We start from the raw sequence: 22,370 nt of genomic DNA on the forward strand, positions 1-22,370 counted from the left end.
GGGTTGTTCAGTGTAAATAGAGCAACCGAGTACAGTAGATCATAGAAAATTCCGAGTGAAGTATGACAAATACCACGAGCAAATTACTGTAAAATATGATATATTCGCGGCACAAATTTTTCGCGAATTGGAGCCGACGGTCGTTTTTGCGGCATGAAATTTTCGCGAACTGCCACTGGCATTCAATGCATATAGTGTAGACAAGAACTTTCGCGTGCATTTTAATTTCGCGAATCTTTGTGCTCGCGAAATTCGCGAAATTAAAATGCACACGAACGTTCCTCGTTTTACAGTATGATCCCACAAATGGCTGTAAATCATCTGACATCATATCACACCCCTCGGCCACCTCAAAACACATACGGTATCTCTGTCATGGGACTTTAATAGGCTGCATTTATCATCAACTTACCTAGGTTTGAAACAGGTTTCAATACCCACAGTCAAAACATGTTTGCAGGTGCCCTTTGGATTGCATTTCTCAAGTTGCCGCATTAATCATATCTTTGTGAGCCGAGAGGGAGGCTTTGCCACTGTGCAGCTTCATTACGCAGTTTGACCCGAGGAGCGGTGGCACGGGCATATCCAAGCTACACATTTCAAAACGACTTGCGTTTATCATCCCTACAGAAATTCGTTTCTCAGCTCTCATGTGTTTACAATCGCACTTTTTTGTTGTTTCAGAACGGTATTTATCACCCCATCAAAGCAGATTTGCATTTGTCAACTGCCCAAATCTCCCTGAAAGTTGTTTAGAAACCTTAAGTGTATACCAGAGGTGAGCTGATAAAGGACCCTATGTGATCCCTGGCAGAGCATTCCCTGCATTCTCGTTATTACTAATCGAAAAGATTATTTGTTTACAATTTCCAATAATATCATAGGACTTATAATCTCTCTTTCTTTTTATCTAAAATTATGTTTGAGCAGGATCAATGAGACATTTCTTTGCAGAAAAAAAGAATGAATTATTTATGTTGTTATTATTATTATTTATGATTATTTTGAACATGTTCTAAATAAAAAGATCTGCTCTAGTGTATCTCTGTGAATCCCTTTGGAATAGCTGAATGAATACAAAGAATGTCAAACATGTCACGAACTATTCTAGTATAAGCAATGGATGTGAACATATCTTCAAATTTTCAATTTTATTGGGTATTTGATGGCTCAATGTGCTCTAGTGTGATGGAGCCATGACATGCAAAGCACAATCATTGAGAATGGTGTGATTGATCGACAAGCCTTGAAGTCTGTGGACATCCTGTACTACTAAACTAGGGTGGAAATGCAATACAGAATCAGGATTACAAATAGTTCTTTTTCCAGCCTGAAACTGCTCATTGCTTCATAGTGTACAAGTGACGCACAGGTCTGAGTGCATCCGTCAGAATTGTGTGCATAAGGTAATTATTGAATGCTCAACCCATGAGGCGAATTCGAGTGGGTTTAGGCTAAATTCCATAGTTACCGCATGCACATTATTTTGACTGATGCACGAAAAGACATGTGCGTCATCTGTGTTTATAGAATGGGGACAATTTTCTTGCCATTTCAGTCATATTCCCCGATAGGAAAAATTTACTGGATGCATTTCCTTTTGGCTTGCCATAAACGAAACCCCGAAAATAATACATCCAGTACTTCAAAACCATGCATCCAGTAATTATCGGATGCATGAATTTTCAGCAAATAGGCGTCTCGTATTGAGCGCACGAAAGTTTGTTACAAGTGTTCATACTCTTGCTACAAGTGCGCGATTAACATGCTTACCACTGTGAGGCAGCGTCTGGCCAATAGAAAATCCACACACAGTTCTCGACCAATGAGATCGCAGGATTCTAGCTTCCCATTCTATAATGGCTGTTGTAAAGGAATGTCCCATTTCTGCTCATCTCTGTACGGCATCTATCTTACCTGTCTCTCTGACTTCACCAGATCATCCATGCAAATCCAATCCATGCACGGACCTTGGTGTCTGCAGCCTCGATGGCCTCGAATACGTCTGCGACTGCAACGACTCCGCCATAAACACGGGGAAGACCTGCATACGTGAGTTGAGAATTTAGACACAGGACCATCAGGATTCAAAACATATTTATTCATTTATAAGTAGTTTACAATGAGATCATGATTATACCAATGAGAAGATAATGATAATATTCTTGACACTGAAGGTATCACCACTGTTATTATTATCATTGTTTTGATTTTTATGATTACCGTTAATGTAGATACTTTTCATACGCAATATCATTGTTGCTATTATTATCATTATGTATAATACAATATTTTAGCATAATACAATGTGAATATCTATACACACTGTGTGTATCTGTACAGATTTCCTTGCCTTGAATTTTAGTGACTGACAGAAATCCAAATTCAGATGTTTTCTGTTTGAATCAGCAAATTTATGCATTTTTTTTTTCTGTGAATAGAAATAGGCTAAGGCCTACTAGCAAAAGCAAAGAATAAAAGCCATCATGGGATATATGTTCTCAAACCATTAATTTCTAGCATGCAAGAATATAACACAGAGATGAAGCTCAGTTGCTTTTTGCTTCCCTTTGGTGAAAATGACGTCCCTGCAGCAAAATGATGAGCGTCTGTTATGGAATTCTTGGAAAGTTTGTATTTTGTAAGTGTGTATTATGAAGAGGTATTTTTAGTGCCTGTTGCATTTTTCCCTTTTTTCCTTTTTGTGGTGGGGTGTGATGGCAGGGAGATTCCACTCATTAGTGATGAAATTTGTTCTGTGACTATATTTGTTTCCTGAATCTGTCTTTCTTTTCCCTCATTACCAGCCAATCCATGTCAATCAAACCCATGTGATCCGTACAGCACATGTGAAATCGATGAAGATACGTTCAAGCACAACTGCGGGTGCCCAAACGGAGTCACTTGCATCAGTAAGTTTTCCAGTACATCAAGTCTGCAATAATTTTGCAGCAGAGATTATCATTTTGTCCTTATCAAGTTGGCAACTCCAAACTTTACATATTCCACATGTTAGAACTGGTTAAATTCAGTAAATCCACACAGAAACAGATCTTCTTCTTTTTTTTAAAAATCTTTTCCAATTTGAGACAGAAGAATTAACATTAATCTCCTGAAATGTATTGCCAACTTAAGAATCAATTATAACTGTAGCAATTTTGTGACTTTTGACTTCTGACTTTTGCAAGTGAAATAAACTGCTTTACATGACCGAAATAGTGCTGAAAGGAAAAAAAAAAAAAAAAAGTTTGTATCGTACCTTGTGAAGCACTTGCAATTAATGGTAAAATCATATTCTTTTTTTAATTCAGCTTTTTTATTTCAATTGAACTAAACGCAATAAATGGTGCAATGTATACCGCCAAATGTAAAGAAGTATTGTGTAAATGCGAATTAATGTATAATAGTACAGTTCTACCTCGATTATCAAGCCATGTCAGGACGACGCTCATCCGGATAAGCGAATTGGCCGGATATGGGAGACACAGTGTTAATGTATATAGCTGCTGTCCAAGTTGCCGTCCCAGTGTACTGGCAGCTAGGCAGGTAGCGTACCCTGCAACGGTGGTGTAATCTATGCTAGCCTGCGCAAAATTATAGTCCCTTCTTCACAAAAATAAAGTATATCTTTATGTGAAAATCATACATGTTTTACCTCATTAGATATTGAGAAACCTATCATGCACATCTTATGAAGTTAGTAAAATAGATTCATGAAATAAAGTCACTGTTTTTTCTCAAGTTTTGGATGAAAAAAAAAAGTCCTTCGCTGCGTGAATGCGTCTGGATTATAGAGATTTCCGGATAAAAGGAGGCCAGATAATCGAGGTTGAACTGTATAACACAAACAATGCATACTTTGCAGAAATGACATTACATGTAAGTAAATAAAGCGATGGAAAATAGTGCTCCACTGAAAAGCACAGCTTGTAGACATGGATCCCTTGGTAAACAATATGCATATAACATATCTCTCCAAAATGTCTCTACGTTGGATAAAGATATTTGCTAGCTATTTATGATAAAAGCATATTATCCAATTTTCCTCAAACTCTCACTGATGTGCTCTACTAACATTGCTGCATTCACTCAACCCACATGTCTATGAAGGTGAACTAGTCCTTAAAACAATATCACACAATTGCAAAAGCATCACCCTCCCCCCCCCCCAAAAAAAAAAAAAAGAAAAAAAGAAAAAAAGAGAGAAACTTGACTTTATGGTTGAAAAGTTAGTCTGCACTGATATAGCAGTGTGCTTCAGACCTACAGATTTAGGGAAATTAATATGTAATCTCAATTTTTATTTTTCATTTTAGTTTCTATTTCATTTACTTCTATTTAATCGAAAATTAGGTCTCAGACATATGTGCCCATCGGCAAAGAAGCACTCAAGCACGCATGTCAGTCTGCGAACCTAGAACAGTAAAAGGTTAATCAACCATTATCTGATGAATGTGGGCCGATGAAGTACTCATGGGAATAGTTGGGCGAGAATGTTCCTCCTTCATGTTCGTTCCTCCATCCTGGAAAACAGATCACAGAATGTTTTTCTGTTCTGATGCCAATCTACACTGCAGTAAGTGCTGTTATTTGTTCTTCTTCTTCTTATTTTCTGCTGCTGCAGTCGACAAGTGCAAAACCAGGGAATACCCGGACAGCCCCTGCCTGACTATCGCTGAGTGTCGTACTGACATGAAGGAAAGCACGACTCACTACATCTGCGATTGTCCGGAGCAGTTCTCCCATGCAAACATCTCCGACATTTGCGCTGGTAAGAGTGCATGGGGTTAAAATAGATAAGTTATTTGGGTCACTGGGATGGGAATCATTATTTGGTAATTTTATATGAATTCTGGTAGTGCATCAACCCCTCTCATGGCAGTAAAGAGTGTAGATGATAGTTCCATTCAGACAGTCATTTGATAGCCAAGGCAAAGGTTTTAATAGAGAAAAGTCAGTCTGCTCAACATTCATCCTCAAAAGTGGGATGAGTATGCAGTGAAAAAAAAAAATTATTTAAGCTGACTGTTAGAACATCACCTAAGAAAAACATACCAGTGTCTGTTTACATCGTTAACTGATGATTATGAAGAAAAAAACAACTTATATTTGATTTGCTTTGTGTGTGTGTGTGTATGTGTGTGTGTGTGTATGTGTGTGTATGTGTAATCTCTACATTGTTTGAAGGCAAGCAATTTCCTGCTTTCCACAAAAGTAGAATGGAAGCAGCACCCTAAGACATATTCTTGAGTTTTATTTGCTGTAATGAAATCTTTGAAGATGAGTCCAGAGTATTCTCGGGTAGGTGACTTTTGGAAGTACGTGCTGTTGCAATATCAACGGGACGCGGTTTAAATGCTCATTCTAGCACAATAGTACTGTAGAACTGATGAGGGAGGTTTGATAGCCACATGACATCACATTCATTTCTTGTCCCTCTTTGTGCACTGTCCCTCCATCAGATGACACCTGTAACAGTGACGAATGCAACGATCATGGCAGCTGCGCCTTTAGGCGAACGACGGAAGGCGCCGAGTACAACTGCTCGTGCAACTCGGGCTTCGTCCGAGAGCCTGCTGATGGGCTGTGCAAAAGTAATCCTGCTCTCTCTACTTCTTTTTCTTTCGGGAATGATGTGTGACACATTGTGGAAGCCAGGCATTTTTGAATGTCCTACAGATGAATGAGGCTAAATAAATGCTGTTTCATCATCATCATCATGGCTGGCAATACCAGGGGGGCCGGGCCACTTTTTTTGCACCATACAAAGGAATACATAAGGTGTCACCCCTTTGCCCCCCCCACTTTTTTTTTATCCCCGAAAGTGCGTAAGTGGCTATAGAAAGAAATAGATAGAAACCCTGAAGTGTGGGTGCGGTAAGGCTTCGTTTAGGCTTTGTTTTTGCGCTGAAGACCTTTTTTTTTTTTGGCTTGTCAGCTGAAGAAACCTGGAAGTGGCACCAGAAGTTGCACTGAAGGCCTTTTTTTTTTTTTTGCTTGTTTAATGTTAGCTCATGAAACCCAGAAGTGGGCACCTCCCACCCCTCCCCCACTTTTGAATATGTGGCGCCGGCGGTGATCATCATCATCATCATCATCATAATCATCATCCATTGTGGGGCATTTGCACTGCCTGGTGTTGGAGGCATCACTCTTTCTTGTGGTTTCTTGTGTCGTCTGTTCCTAAGATGTGCCATCCCTCTTCCTCGAATCCCCAAATACCTGCACTCTTAGACAATATAGCAAACTTAGTTCAAGGAAAGTGAACATTCAACACATTTGTGATAAACCTGTCATGTTAATATTTTGCCAGTTATATGAGACTGTCATCACACATTGTCAAGATATTGTACTATAGACCTATTAGGAGAAACATGCATTATGACAGAGGCATACCAGTTGCCATAGCAACATTTCTAGGGTTTTTGTTTGTTTGTTTGTTTGTTTGTTTTTACTTCTCTTTATTTTGGGCATCATTCTGTATTAGGTGACATTTCTCTTAGGAAACAAATACTGAAATGACCAAAACATTTTGTTTGGATATGCTGGTACATGCTGTGTAGGATGGTTGACCAATATTTCAATGGGATCTGTAAGTCCCCAGTGGTATAGATTTCATCAAACTTTCATTAATCTCAGGCTTCCATTCCATTATTTTCTTTCAGATCATTGCTATCAGTGGGTGACATACATGTACTGTATATGCTGTATATTAATAGCGAGTGTCATTTTTTCGCGAATCGGGACTTCTTCACAATTTTGCTAGTGGTCAAATTCTTGATCGTGGAGTACTGTTCTGAATGGAGATATGTATGCATATGCATGTCACAGACATAAGGTGGGCTCAGAGTCAGTGTTTTTGCATCCCCTTAGATTCGTGAATAGCACCTGACTCGCAAAATTTGCAAAAATAACAATTTTGCACAGTATTCAGTGTATACAGTATTCCATTCTATAAGTAGTTTGTATCTTACTGTCTGTCTTTTCCTCCCTTCCTATCTACCTCACTCTTCTTCTTCTCCTCCAGAAGACACACCTCAAGAGATGTACTTACTCATTGCCTGCGCCCTCATCGTCCTCGCTATCATCGTCGCCTTCAGCTACGCGATCAAGCGGATGCGCTCCAAGAGAAGTAATCATCCGCCGTACATCAACCAGGGTGAGCGTTCTGCTCTTTGATGCAGATGAATTTCTCTTTATGCACAGAAATGCCATCTCTTTTCCTGTCATATTAAAAGATATCCTTCAATCCTGTCTTAGTTTATTTTGCTTGTTCTTGTATTGCTCTTGTTCTTGTTTTTTGCCACATTTAGTTTACAATGCACAGCAACTAAAAGAAGAAAAAAAAAAACAGGCAGGTGGTGTCCCTTTACTTTAATGTTGTGTGAATTACAGCAAGTGTCCCAATGCGACCTCAGACATTCTAGCCATGGTGTAGAGGAGGGTAGGCATTTCACAAAAATAATATGGAGAATCATGAAGATAATAATAATAGTAATGATAATAATAGATAAACATCATGAAATAATAAACTGTTGGTGATGTAATATTGCAAATACGAGTGAGATGATCATTGCTTAGCAACTCAAGGAATTTTTTTTTCAAGGCGAATCAAAGTATGCCATCATTTACCTCTCAGCAAAGAGCATGCAAGTGAGTGTTTGTGTGTGTGTGTGTGTGGGGGGGGGGGGGGGGGCAAGCAAACATTGGACCAATACCAAATGCCATCTCTAAGACTAAACATGAATCCCAGAGGTCAAATGGGGGGGGGGGGAGGATTTAAATGAGAAAGGGCTCCAACCTTAAAAAAACTGAATGAATCATGCATAAAAGCACTATTGATGTAGTCTCTCAGATCAAACAAACAAAATAGCACTGCTTTTGGGTTGCATATGGGTATGGCTTTGCATAAGTTTTGTATGCGGGGGAAAGGAGTCACTTACATATAGAGCTTTGTTTGTGCATTAGTTTTTGTGTTTATTTATTTGCTTATTCTTTACTTTGTTAGCTTGCATGCTCGTAGTCTGTAATATCAAGCTGTAGAAATTCTCAGCACTGGCTTTAATTTGATCCTGCTTGAAGGTATTAGGAGACATTATGAGTTTATTAAAATTGATTTGCCATTGTAATCCAATGATACTGAAAGGGATGGCTGTATTTTTAATTCTCCATATTGGCCTTTCAGTATTAAAACCAGTAATGTCTATTTTTATACAAAGGCATGGTGTTTGTGCTGTTTCCAGGAATGAGACATTTGATTGATTTTTCAGTGGTTTCAGTTATTATTTGTTTACATTTGTTTACATTTATTTACTAGTTTCAGTGGCCCTCAAAAGCCAAAGTTTGAATCGTTCAGTTTTGTTCATTATGTATGTATTAAAGTGATGATAGTACTCGGCTACAAGGGCAGTGGAGCTTGTTGTTATAGAACAGTCTAGCATAAGCACTGCCCAATGCCATTGGCTGCACGAAACCGATTCTTCTCTTCAACCCTTTGTGTGCTTTGAGGTGGGGATGGGATGGGATGGGTTACAGGAGCATCAGGTACTGTAAAACATGATATATTCGCAGCATGAATTTTTCGCGAATTGGAGCCGACGGCCTTTTTTGCAGCATGAAATTTTCGCGAACTTCCACTGGCATTCAATGCATATAGTGTAGACAAGAACTTTCGTGTGCATTTTAATTTCGTGAATCTTTGCGCTCGTGAAATTCGCAAAATTAAAATGCACACGAACATTCCTCGTTTTACAGTATCGCCTTTACAGGAGATCTTAACCTGATTTTCCTGTCTTCCATGTAAATGTGTTTTCCTGGCTGCTCGAAAGAAGATGCTCCACGCTGGGTTAATAGATGACTACCGTATGTATTTTGTTAATAATTGTGAGGACAGGCTTTGAGAATCCAATGCCAACTAGTATTAGCTTCAAATCCCATTTAATAGTACTTAGTTATGGTGAGGAAACAGAATTTATGTAATATGTCAAATTCTTCAGAGAAGCTGAGGAATGATGGTCTTCGTAGTCAAGTTTTCAAGAAATGAGAATCACCAAACTACTATTTCCCACCATCCTCTCTGAGAGCCAAATGAGGGCTCTGAAACTAGTCAGAATTGTTGTTGACAATGATGTGCCTCCTTGTTGTATACACCATAAACACCAAGGCGTGCTTCAGAAATGCGGTTTGCAAGATATACCATATGTCCAAAAAAAATTACAATGGGAACCTCCGCCATGATAACTTTTAAAATAGTGAATCAATCCAAATACAATTTCAGGGTATGAAACTATAACTCATTGCCCACATCTTACAGAAAACCCCATTCGATTTGCTTCAGTGGTCAAAGAGAAATGAAGAATTTTGTAGAGCATGTCAGGAATCTCTTCCCTCCAAGTTCTGTCTATTGTGTTTGCACATTGATAAGCAGTTCCAAGAGCATCCAAGTGCTAAACTTGAAGAATCAGACTCATGGCATGCTTTACAACAATCCACATTTCTCTGTAACCGCTTAGCCAAATTGAATGGGGTTTTCTGCAAAATAGAGGTAAGATGTTATATTTTAAGACCCTGAAGTAGCATTTGGACAGTTTAATCATATTGGGTGTTATCAATGCGAAAATCCGATTGTATTTTTTTTTTTGGTCATACTGTATTGTCGGTGTAGAGGAAGAGAAGCAGTCATGTCAGCATATTTGTCATTTTGCATGCTCTTGCAGACACTCCAAATTCTCCCGACCATGGGCATGGCAGGGAAGATGGTGAAGGTGGTATTACCTGAATTTATCTTGTATCAAAATTCTCCTTCTTCCTTTTTTTCTTTTTTTTTTTTTGTCAGATCTCGGCTCAGTCATTTTTGCATCTTCACTAGCTGGCTCACTTTTTCGTCTTGCTGTCCCTGATTGATGTGTTCTCATTTTGTGATTGTGTCTGTGCTTTTCATTCGTTTGCTCCTCCGTTAACAGCTTCTCCAGCATACTACATGTACATGCATGTCAAGCTTAATGATGGTGGCAGGTGTGCTCTTCAAGGAAAAATGTTCCTAAAATTTTCCGTAACCTTTATGCTGATTCACTGGATTGCTAAAGATTTTTATAGTGAAGCGAAAAATGTGATGATACTCTGTTCAAGTGCATTTAGTCACATGTGCAGCCTTACAATTCCTACTGTATATCATATTGTGATTTCACATGAGTATTAAAAGTGATATGAAGAAAATGTACACAAAATTTTACAAATCTCCATTTGTTTGAGTGAGTAATACACCTTTCCTTGGCCTCCGCCTGAGATTTGTTAGAGCAAAAATAAAGCTCTTTGCTCTCTAGAAGAGCTAGGTCAAGTATGCTTTCCCATCATAGAAAATTGAACTTTTGAGAAATCACTTTAATCCCCCCCCCCCCAATCGTTTTACTACTATATCAAGAAATCCACAGGGGGGACCAAATGGAATTCCCCAAAACAAGTTCACATCCTTTTTATGGACATTGATTTTTCTTGAACTTTCACTGAATGTTTCACTGATCTCTTGCCAATCCCTGAATCTGCATAATACTTGTATGTTTTAGGACAATTTCCCTTTAACAAAACAAGTTATAAGAATTTGCGACTTGCATTCTTTTATAGCCACTTCTGTGCTGTATACCTATTTGCTCACGTATCTCAAGTCGACGGATTCACCTGCTTAGGGAGAGAGAGGGAGAGAGAGAGGGAGAGAGAAAGAAAGGAAAAGAGAGAATGTGAATAAGTTTGCTATATTTAGGTCCTTTATCTAATCACTAACTGATGGCCTTTATTGTCTGTAGACATTATGCTTGATCTTTCTTTTCTCCTTTTTTTTTAAATGTGGTGCCAAATAGAGTCTGTGGAACTAAGCTAATGGTCCAGAAACTTGCATTAAATATCAAAGCACATAAAGAAGCTTAATATAGTGTAGCTTGATAATGTACAGTATATATATTTGTTTTGCCTGTGCAATTAAAGTGTATATGGGTATTGTGCCCCTGGGTGAATGTGTCCTGATACTGACCATGGGATATGATATCAAGTGTGATGACTGGTATATTTGCATTTTATGTACGATGTATTAGTAAAGGCTGAGCATAAGTTATGCCTGAAGTGTAAAGTAAGACTCTAGATCATTATAATCATAGCTGTTTGGTTACAAATTTTCAAAATGGTGCAAATCAGTTGTTTGCTTTGAATCTTATGGAAGAGGACACTCTTTGATAATTATCGGTATTATGTGTCTGGAAAGTAGAGAGAGATGATCTAAAATATCAAGCAGCATATGTTCCCCCGAGAGGAATCCCTGGAACTAATGTGTAATGTGCTTACGATGCAGCCAATTGAAGTATGCACAAAGTGAAAAGCGTTCAAACGAACAAGTTTGACAAGACCATCATAATGTGCTTTATAAATCCAGCAATATGCAGTGTTCAAAACATTTTCAGACTTTAAAATTTTGACAGATAAAATCAAACTTTAGATTTGTAAACGAATATGTTGTTTTTAAGTATCACGAGAAGTGAATTATCCTATTTTGTAGTTTTCTCCCTCAAAATCAGCGACTTAATCAGGGTGTTGTGCTGATGGGTGTCATGTCATTCTTCATGCTGTGAGTTGCCATAAGCCCAAGTGTGGTGTGTTAGAATAGCAAGAATATATAGCTGTAGATTGTAGAAAATGGCATTGATGGCTCCTTTGAGTTCTTCCTCCTGCGCCTGATTATTTTGCATTCTGTCCTCTGGCAGTTTGAACCACTGTATATGCCGTATATTTCGCGAGTCTAAATTTTCGCGAATCAGGAATTCCTGACGATTTCGCAAGTGGTTAAATTCGTGATCGAATAGAGTCCTGTACTGAATGGAGAAGTGTACACACGTACATCACATTCACATTGGGATCAGAGCCAATATTTTCGTGTATATTTAATTTCCTGAATAGCACCTGACTCGCGAAATTTGTGAAAATAATAGCCTCGCGAAATATTTGGCATATACAGCATTTGTATCTTCTTTCCATTCACATGCAACCAACGGTATCGCTGCTGATTGTCTCTTTGCCTGGTCGTAGCTCGCTCCACATGCAGATATGTGCAACTAACCATTCTCTTTCAATTCGAGCAAGAATACAGTTGTAGATAGCCCTGAGCTGTAGAAAAATATCTTCCATTTTCATAATGTCTACTCCAAGAAGAGACATGTATCTGGAAGTGATGTAGCTTTCTAGATGCCTCCATTCTCTGTGATCTGTCTGTGTGAGTCTCTGTATACATGTACCCTTATCTGTCTGTGCTGCATTATTTGTGTCATCACAATATATTTACGTACAACTACTCAGGGGTGACCCACTTATATTTTGGGGTCAGAGGTCAAAGGGTCAAGGTCCAAGGCAAGAACTTTGCAGTTTGATTGCAAGTAATTGATGAAATTCTCAAAAATTCCTAATAAAAAACCTGCATTAGCAGACTGACAAGGTACTATTTTTGCATGTTTTGTTTTGTTGTTCAGCTCTTCCGATGGAAACAAAATTTGTGAAATTTTGTTATATTTTTGCAATGAACGTAACAGTATTCAGAGAAATTCTGTCAAATTTGCATTAACCCGTTGAGGACAAGTCCCGAGTATACTTGGGCAGGTGTCTATGGGAAATGCGTGTTGTAGCAAAATCAGTCCGTCCTCAAGGGGTTAGAAAGTATCATCACGGATCTCTTCATCGAGAAAGTGGTCAACTTGAAATGCATCACAAGTCAAGGGTCAATGTTCAAGATCATATTTAATCAACATGTCTCCATGAAAAGTCCAGATTCATTTAAAGAAATCTTATCAGAAAAGGTGAAACGAAAACTATCAGTAAATGACATGGAATACATTACAACTGTTTCAGGAAAGGCATTGAAACATTAGTACAAATGATGTTTATGCTCTCATGTCCTGAATTAAACTTGAATTTCGCTCCCAAGTAATATGTAATTCAACTGAAAATATTCTGATTTTTATTGTTTTGTTCAGTTGATGTTCATTCTTTCCCACAGACAGAATGGCTCATGTCGCACTTGTCACTTTCTCACCTTTTTTTATGCCTCTGCCACCAAGTGGTGCTGGAGGCATTGTTTTCAGGTTGTCCGTCCTTCCGTCCGTCCGTAATGAATTTTGTGGACAGCATAACTAAAAGACCTTTAGAGGTATCCCAATGGAACTTGGCATGTATGTGTATTAGGGGGTGAAGTTATTACGTTGTGCCTATCAACTTTTGAGTACACATGCTCAAGGTCAAAGGTCAAAAGGTCAAGGTCAAATGTTCAAAATTTCACTATTTCCCCATATCTATGCAATGCCTGAAGATATTTTGTTGAAACTTAGTGTATACATGTATAACCCAATTAAGATTCTCTGGTGAAAGTTTGGGGTCATGAGGTCAAAGGTCAAAAGGTCAAGTAAAAATGTTAAAATTGCACTATTTTCTCCATATCTTGGAAATGGTTCAAGGTATCTCCATGGAACATAGTATATATATGCAAGTACTGACTGGCAGTGATTCTAGGGAATTTTGGGTTCATGGGGTCAAAGGTCAAGGGCAACACTTCAAAAGTTTACTATTTCCCTCATATCTATGAAATTCCTGCAGAATTATTGTTTTTAACTTGGTATATATATGCATGTAAAACCAAATAGAGATTCTCTGGGATTTTTTTTTTTTTTTTTTTTTTGCCAAAAAGGTCAAAAGGTCAAAGATCAAGTGAAGGTGCTGAACATTACTTCTTCCTCCAAATCTCGAAAGTGGCTCAAGTTATCTTGAAACTTATGTGTGTTCTGCCTGACTGTGATTCTCTTTTGAATTTAAGGGTCAAAGGGCAAGGGTCAAAGGCCAGATGAAAATGGTAACAATTACTGTTACAGAAATTGCACTTTTTCCTCTGTACCTTGAAAATTACTCAATGCATAAACTTGTGAAAGGGTCAAAGTCAAGTAAAAGTCCTAAAATCCCCAAATACATGCTCTCCCATTCATTCAATTAAACCTAGGTCAAGGAATGTGAACATTCAACACATTTGTGCCAAACATGTCATTTTGATATTTTGCCAATTTTGTGAAAATGTAATCACACATTGTCCACATGTACTATAGACCTAGGAGAATCATGCATTATGGCGGAGGCATACCAGTCGCCACAGCGACATTTCTAGTTTTCTTTGTGATGTCATAGCTGTTCTAAATCATAGAAAGGTGCAAGATAACCCCCCCCCCCCCATCAAGCATTGTAGATCCTGTCTCCCATGTCTTTGCTATTATGTGATCATGAAGTGATGCTTGAGAAGCCATCTTTTTTTTTCCCGTGGCGGAAGAAACTTTAAACACAGGAGATTTACCTGCCGACTTCACAGCAGCTTTCATTTCCCCCGCCAGCCTTGCATTGCGATAGAACTAACCAACAATATTTCAAGGACAAGAAAGCTATTGAGAGTATCGACTGATGCTTGCCTGGAAAGCCGGGATTGTATTGCATTGCCCTTTCTACGACTGCATTGAAGCAGAGGGTGCAGCGTTGTCAACAGAAGTGGGTGGGTGGGGGGGGGGGGGAGATTAGGGAGCTAAAATATTAATAGCATGGCATTTTATTAGGTCAACGCTGCTAACCCTACTCCTGTTATTATCATACCGTCCATGTCCTCCATGTGAACTGAATGTGCTGGTGGGTTTGTGTGCATTATCTGCACTAGCTGTGCAAAATCAGTAAAAAACAAACAAACAAATAAACAAACAAAAAGTTTATGTGCTTTGTCCGCAGTATTGTGTTAGTCACACTCCCTCCCAGTATAGAGTTGAGGGGGTATATAGCTACATGTTTTGATTCTGGATGAATGGACACAGTGATGTATTAAAGATAAATGCTGGTTGATAGAAAGAAAGATGAAAACAGACAGGCATATGGATCATATTACAGTAATCATAGTGAATCATCATCACCATGATAAACTGATAAGAGTGCCAATCAATGATTTACTGATTGTGTTATTGATGAGTTTTATTTAATACACAATTTGCCCCATTTTAGTTCCAAAGCCCCATACAGAAACAGCGAAAAATCTTGTCACCAAATAAACTTACTTTTTGGGGAAATAGGTTCTTAAGTGTAGTTGAGCATACAGGAGATATTCAAAGATAATTTAACACTAGGTCCATTGAATTCACCATAGTAACATGTTTTAGAAAAAATGAATTTCAACACATTTTTTGTTGTTGAAATTCAGACAAAAATGTGATTAGCTTATCTTACTGTTGATATTGGAACAAACATTTTTTTTTCCCAAATTTTTCACACATGTGACATATTTTTTTTAATACAATTTTCTCTGCTTTAAAACCTGCACTTTTATCAGGGTTAAAGTGACTATGGGTCACATTTTCTCTGAGTTGACTTTTCAATGTTCAGAATGGATACTAAATAGTATGGAAAAAGAAAAAAACACATGTGTCTTAATACCTCGCTAACACATAGAGAGAGCAAAAGAGAAGAAAAGCTATTCAAAGCTGTGCTGCAAAAGGTAAAATCCAAAAGAATGAGAAACTAAGTGGTTTTTCATGTGCTGCTGGTGGTTACTGAAAACTCATCAAGAATAGGCTCTACCGGTAGTCATCATTCAATTACTGCATTCGCCACATACGCCACATGTTTTGCAAATCATGACTCCTGAGACAATTTCATGAGTGGTTGAACTTTGCTGTAGAGAACTGCTACTGCAAAATGAGAATAGTATTATCCGTTTTTCAGAAATTGTGCTGATAATATCACAAAGATTGGTCAACTCTTGGACTTTAGAAAGTGACACCGCCTCAAAATTTATGACATACTGCGTGACAGTTTACTTTTAATACAACTATTAGATGGCCTCAACTTGCTGTGATAAATGGGCAGACAATGAAAAGCGAGGTAATCTATCAAAATGTGACTTGAAATGAGGGAGAAAGAGATATCGAGATCACAATAGATGGGGGAGGGGGAAAAGAAAAATGATTTATTGGGGGCACTTTGCTGCTCTTCACACTCAAGTCCTGTGACCGACTTCATATCCAACGTTTTCCCAGGGATCAGCTAAATACTGACCAAGTATAAAGTTGCCTGGTTCCCTGTAAACAGAATGAACCATTTTGCCCTGGAACAAAAGTAGACTGTAGCCATCTTTAAAAGTCCAGCAGTTTTTATAATGACAACCCATTATACCTTTTTGGTTAGCATGTCTTGTAGAAATTTCCAGATATCCCAGCTAAGCAGAACTTGTTGTCAGTACCCGTATTTGATTGAGGTGATGTATGAATGATTTCTTGCTCAGAACTTTATCCCATGTGAATGGTACCTTCTGAAATTTTTTTAATGATAATTTTAAATCACTGTTTAATTTGTTGTGGATTATTTGTGCCATCTACAATTCTTTTTCCTTTACAGTGCAATCTATATAATCATCACACACATCAAAAGACAAACTCATTAAAACACAAAGTGCTTTGTAGGGTTTGGAAATAATTCTGAGAATTTGATGAAAGCAAGCATACAGTGTCAAATATGTATTTAGCAGCTACACAAAACTCTGTAATTATTAAATCGAGAATGAAACTTGCCATCATTCTGATAATCCTAATATGACTCGATCATCACTAAATTAGTTGCAGTATCATTTTCTGTGTTTATCCTTGTGATATTTAGCAATATTGCCCCATTATAACGATTATCATCATCAAAACTCCAAACTGTGGTGCATTGATGATGTAAATATTTGATGTTTCATTTTTCTGTTGATCCTAACTGTAAAACCCTGAGATCTTTCTCTTGCTTACTTTGACAGTAAGGAATTTGTCATACATTGTATGCCAGTGACAATATCTTGATATATGCCTCAGGCAGAGAAAGAGAGAGAGAGAGATGCTAGCTACATGAAATCAAATAAAAATAGTTCATGGAATTCTGATGGATATTAGAGTAGAACATTTTACCGCCGAAAAGTAATATAAAAAAACAGCAACGCACAAACAAACCTAATATACAAATGGTATGTAACTGAACTCATATGTGTTGTATGTAGTCAGGTGCATAGAAAAATACATTCTGTGATTTTTTTTTTATTTCTGAAGAAAAAAAGGCTATCTACATATTGTTAATAATAACAATAATAATAATAATAATAATAATAATAATAATAATAATAATAATAATGATAATAATAATAATAATAATAATGATAAAAATAATAATGATGATAATAATAATAATAATAATAATAATAATAATAATAATAATAATGATAATAATAATAATAATGATAATAATAATAATGATAATAATAATAATAATAATAATAATAATAATAATAATAATAATAAACTGTAAAACAATGATAAAACACTTAATATTATATTAATATTATATATATAAAAAAAGTTCCACAGGTAACAACTCTAAGCTCTAATTCAACAGATAATATATATATGTCATATAAATAACATGAGTTGACTGATGATTGTGAAATTTCAACATTGCACCAAATTATGATCTATGACACAAACATGATATATATCCTTGCCAAGATAGGAAACATTTAATGATTCTTGAAAAAAGAAAATACAGTGAAACCCCGTTATAACGAGTTCGGTTATAACGAGGAACCGCTTTTAACGAGGTGATCGCGTCGGTCCCGTTTTCCTTTGCATGCAAACCTATGGCAGAACGAATCGGTTATAACGAGTTCGGTTATAACGAGATTCCGGTTATAACGAGGACAATTTCGGTGCATCATGATAAAGAAAAACATAAGCAATTTGATCGGATATAACGAGGTTCCATTTCTTGACTAAATTGTCGCTTTCAAACACGCGACAAACGAAACATTGAAAACCGAATTCACGCTATCCACGTCTTTTTCCCGTTTTGCAGAGAACCGTTCCTTCCATTTTTTCTTCTAAACCACGCAATAAGACACAAGAATGCCTTCCGATGTTCCTACCGAATTATTAAACATAATTATTCGATTTTCTTTTTCGCGAGATACGCGTGCGTGATGAGGCGAAAAATAAAAGATAACGCATTCAAAAACTTTTCATGTAGCGACACTTGTGGCAAAAAATGGACAATTAGAATGCGTGTGCAACTCATCATTATATCCTTTCTGTTTTTAGTTCCGAATTCCAGTTCTTTTGCTGGTTAGCAAATATGAGTGTGTATATGATTAAAGCCGAAATAATTAATGAAATCATTGTGATCCCGCCGAGTGACAGTAGCGTAAAATTACTAAACAATTTTGAATAACGCATGTTAACCTACTTAATCGGTGTTCAGAAAAAGAAACAAACGCATTTATTTAGTATTTAGTATTTATCTGATAATTCAAATATGAGTGTGTATGATTGAAGCCGAAATAACTGGTGAAATCATCGCAATCTCGCCGGGTGACCGTAGCGTAAAAGGTAGTTGTTCGGAAATAGAAACAAACGCATTTAACAGTTCAAGAACAGAATCGATGTACAAATCGCGAAGAGATTTTCGGAAGAAAATAAAGAACGCATTTTAATCCCTTCGGGCGCAAGGATCATACATTGTACAAAATTACAGCCGAAATGATTCATGAAATTATCGCATTCCCGCTGGGCACTAACAGCGTAAAATACCTCGCAAGTTAACGGTAAACACCGCATGTATGTTACCCTGAAATCATCGCGATCTCGTCAGGTGAAAGTAGCGTAAAAAAGTTGAATGACGCATGTTAACCTAAATCAGAAAAAGAAACCAACGCATTTATTAGTTTGAATAGATCTGGGTTTGTTCATTATTACAATTTTAACACTGCACTTCACAAAGACGATTTTTCTTTCTTTCAGAAAGGTCTACCAGGTAAAGATTTGCGTAAAAAGGATCACAACCTTCCACATTCAATCCTGTCGCATATTTTTCAAGAACGGATGTACAAAACGCAAAGAGATTTTTGGGAAGAAAAAAGAGAACGCATTTTTAATCCCTTCGGGCGCAACGATCATACATTGTACAAGATAACAGCTGAAATGATTAATTTATCATCGCATTCCTGCTGGGCACAAACAGCGTAAAAATACCTCGCAAGTTACTGTTAAAACAAGGCCTATATGTTACTCTATCTGCGCTGGTGTTTAGAAAAACTTCACAAACAAGAATTATTACAATTAAGATTTAACTCATTTCAGCCCCTACTTTTTCGTCTAATTCACAAATAATTTCCCTTTATTCTCTCAATAATAATGATCCATAATTGTGTAATAACAACGCAAAGGATGTCCTTAGGTTTCATTTATGGGTATATGATGTCGTGCTTATGTTTTTCTTTGTTTTTTATATGTACGGATTTAACGAGGTACCGGTTATAACGAGGTAATATCGCCGGTCCCACGGACCTCGTTATAACGGGGTTTCACTGTAATAACTTTTAATTCCATAGATTTGCTTCTCAGTTGCAAATTTATGTGACCATAAGATCATCCTATGCAGGCCCCAGTGTGCTAAAATATTATGCTTGCAAAATATTGTAGCACTTAACAGTGTAAGTCGTGTAATGATCACTTGAATATAAGTAGGACTCCGAGCTACAGTGTACACTGTACTTCCTGGGCACATAGAAATAAAATTCATGACTTTTTGGTTCTTGTTCTTCGGATGTAAGAGACATGGTATCACCAAAGTGATCCTAATGGAAACACAGCAGCATGAATTGCTGTAATAGAAATATAATATTAAGTGTTTTATCATTGTTTTACAGTGTATTATTATCATTATTATTATTATTATTATTATTATTATTATTATTATTATTATTATCATCATCATTATTGTTATTGTTATTATTATTATTGTTGTTATTATTATTGTTATTATTATCATTATTATTGTTGTTATTATTATTGTTATTATTATTATTATTATTATTATTATTATTATTATTATTATTATTATTATTATTATTATTGTTATTATTATTATTATTATTATCGTCAATCACTGTCATCATTCTTTTTAGGACTTGTAGGACATATTAAGAATCCTTAGTTACATTTAATGCAGAGTTACTTGTATGACAACAGTGATTTATACCAGGAAAACGTGAAATGAATATTCATCAAATGAAAAAGAGGTAAAAGACGGAAGGAGGAATTATGGTTCTCAATTTGCTGACACCGCCACTTCGCACATTGTGGGTAGAAAAGAGGCACAATCATGGTATTTCCAAAGAATAATCTCTTTGTATTTTCCTCTATATTCATATGTTTATGTGTGTGTATACATGTGTTTGTGTGTGTTTTCGTCCATTGTCTAATTATGCAGACTAGAAGGGAAATTAACATAAATGTAAAGTGGCTACATGCTTGCCTGTGTTTGTACTGTGTTCGCAGATCAGAAATGTAGCAGTATTTGTTCAGTGTGCAAAATTCTTTTATACATGTACCATTTCTGAACATGGGGGCAAATGATACATACACATGAGCATTACCAGTGCTGTGGCAGCTATCGCTAATATCCTATCAAAGAGAAGTAGCATCCATAGTACTAAATGCTGTTTTGTTACGTGAAGATCTTGAATATCTGGTTCTGGAGTTCGAATTTGTGAAAACAGGCCATGGTGATTATGGAGGATCTCAGAAAAGAATGGCATAATTGTAGCCGTGAATACCAATTCAATAAGTTTGCTTTCCACTTCACAGCACGATGTTTAAGTTGTGTGATCACCTGGTCTTTCATGCACAAACTGGACATTCATAAAAGTCTTGAGTGTTTGTATAAAAGGAATAAACACTCTAGGAGTCCTTTCATCTCTCCTCTCTGGGTACATAGTATGAAGACGTCTGGAGCCAAACATGTGAATATGTGATCAACCGCCATGTTTCCCTGTTAAAGCCAAAGTCAGGGGATGTTATGTTGATTTTATGAAGCATGTCACAATAATGCTTTGAATTGACATATTCCTTGTAAATGTATACTCATGTGCACCGTTGACTGCCTCTGTAGCTACAGAACCTATTATTGATTTGATAAATATGTTCATGCGCTAGCTTGCTTTCTTACAATTTCTGTGGTAGACTATTGGAAATATGTCTTGTACATCATTTGAAAGCTTGGATGTCCCATGAATTTAGAAATGCTGAAATCTGGAACTTGATGATAGGCAACTGAATCAGGCTTTTGGGGTGATGGGGACACAGGTAGTTTGACAGATACCAAGAACCATGTTATGAGGAAAGTTTTACAAACTTTGGAACGCTTGTACAAGAGAGCTAAACCCATTCAACTGACACCATCTTTGTTTTCAGTGCCCTAAATACTTGGTCCAAGTTTATATATCTGTTGTTGGGTTTTTTTTCCTTTGCAATCTCAGACCCGGAACCGTCCTACCAACCTGTGCACCCAGATGAGAAGCGAGTGCTCATCATCAGCACCGAAGAGTCGGAGGAGCACAAGGATGTCGTCCAGAAGTTTGCGGCGTTCATCAGGGAGCACGTCGGTGTGGTTCCCATCCTCCCCTCCCAGCACAAGATGGAGATCCAGAAGTCTGACCTGGAGACCTGGCTGAGCAGTCAGAACCAGCACGCCTTCAAGGTGGTCTTCATCTGCTCGCGGGGGACGCGCGAGTGGTGGAACGCGGCCAAGTCGGGCTGCAACTCGCTGGTGGGCGCCTCCATCTTTGGCGACCCCTTCCAGAAAATGGTGACGATCACGAAGAAAGAGCGAGAAACCATCGGCGTGAAAGGCAAATTCCTGACGGCATACTTTGAGGATTACGCCACGTGGGAGGACATTCCAGAGTTCCTGAACGATCGCCCTTGCTACAATCTCATGCGTGATCTGGCTGAGCTCAGCTTCGCTCTGCTCAACACAGAGAAAGACACTCCAACGTCCAAGCGTCGCATGCCTGAAGTTGACAACTATGACTTGCAGCCAGAAGGGAAGGCGCTTGTGCAAGCTATCGCGAAGGTAGCATCTCTCAATAGAAGAACCTTTCAACCGACACACCCTCCACGGGACATGCCAGTGACCAGCAGGCAGCCCATGATGGAACTCTTTGATCATCAGATCCCTCTGGATCCCCACGAAGTGGTCCCACTGGATCTGATGGAGATTCCGTGCCACGATCCGGGAATGGAGTCCATCCGCGGGATTTTCTCCTCGACAGTTGCGGAGGTTGGGGACAAGCACAATGCTGGGGCCAGTGATGAGAACATGGACTCGGGCTTCGAGACCTTGCCGTCACCGTCACAGAATGGCAGTGCCTCAATCGTCTGACAGTGCAATGACCTCATGCCGACACTTCCACCTTAGCACACAAAAAACTCAATTATTAGAGAGATGTATGCTTGTCCATGAAG

The 22,370-nt window shown here is 37.8% G+C and overlaps 2 protein-coding genes across 2 annotated transcripts in view; both read left to right on the top strand.

The window, feature by feature from the left end:
• LOC140244028 (uncharacterized) overlaps positions 1-4,418 on the top strand; it is a 130,855-nt gene extending 126,437 nt beyond the window's left edge. The window contains exons 10-12 of the mRNA XM_072323683.1: positions 1,939-2,052; positions 2,808-2,912; positions 4,354-4,418. Coding sequence (XP_072179784.1) covers positions 1,939-2,052; positions 2,808-2,912; positions 4,354-4,418 — 284 coding nt within the window. The remainder of the gene's footprint in view (positions 1-1,938; positions 2,053-2,807; positions 2,913-4,353) is intronic.
• Positions 4,419-4,692: 274 nt separating this feature from the next.
• LOC140241674 (interleukin-17 receptor D-like) lies at positions 4,693-22,287 on the top strand. The gene is made up of 5 exons (XM_072321419.1): positions 4,693-4,771; positions 5,463-5,594; positions 7,028-7,159; positions 9,717-9,758; positions 21,383-22,287. Exons 1-5 carry the CDS (start codon positions 4,693-4,695, stop codon positions 22,285-22,287), a joined length of 1,290 nt encoding a protein of 429 aa, XP_072177520.1.
• The last annotated feature ends 83 nt before the right edge of the window (positions 22,288-22,370 follow it).

This window comes from Diadema setosum, chromosome 2 (assembly GCF_964275005.1).
Source record: "Diadema setosum chromosome 2, eeDiaSeto1, whole genome shotgun sequence".
In the NCBI taxonomy this organism is placed as follows: Eukaryota; Metazoa; Echinodermata; class Echinoidea; order Diadematoida; family Diadematidae; genus Diadema; species Diadema setosum.

Coding starts and splice junctions, on each gene's coding strand:
- LOC140241674 (XM_072321419.1), top strand. CDS start 4,693: ATGAAGGAAAGCACGACTCACTACATCTGCGATTGTCCGGAGCAGTTC. Junction 4,772..5,462: donor CATCTCCGACATTTGCGCTG/GTAAGAGTGCAT, acceptor TCCCTCCATCAG/ATGACACCTGTAACAGTGAC. Junction 7,160..9,716: donor TCCGCCGTACATCAACCAGG/GTGAGCGTTCTG, acceptor ATGCTCTTGCAG/ACACTCCAAATTCTCCCGAC.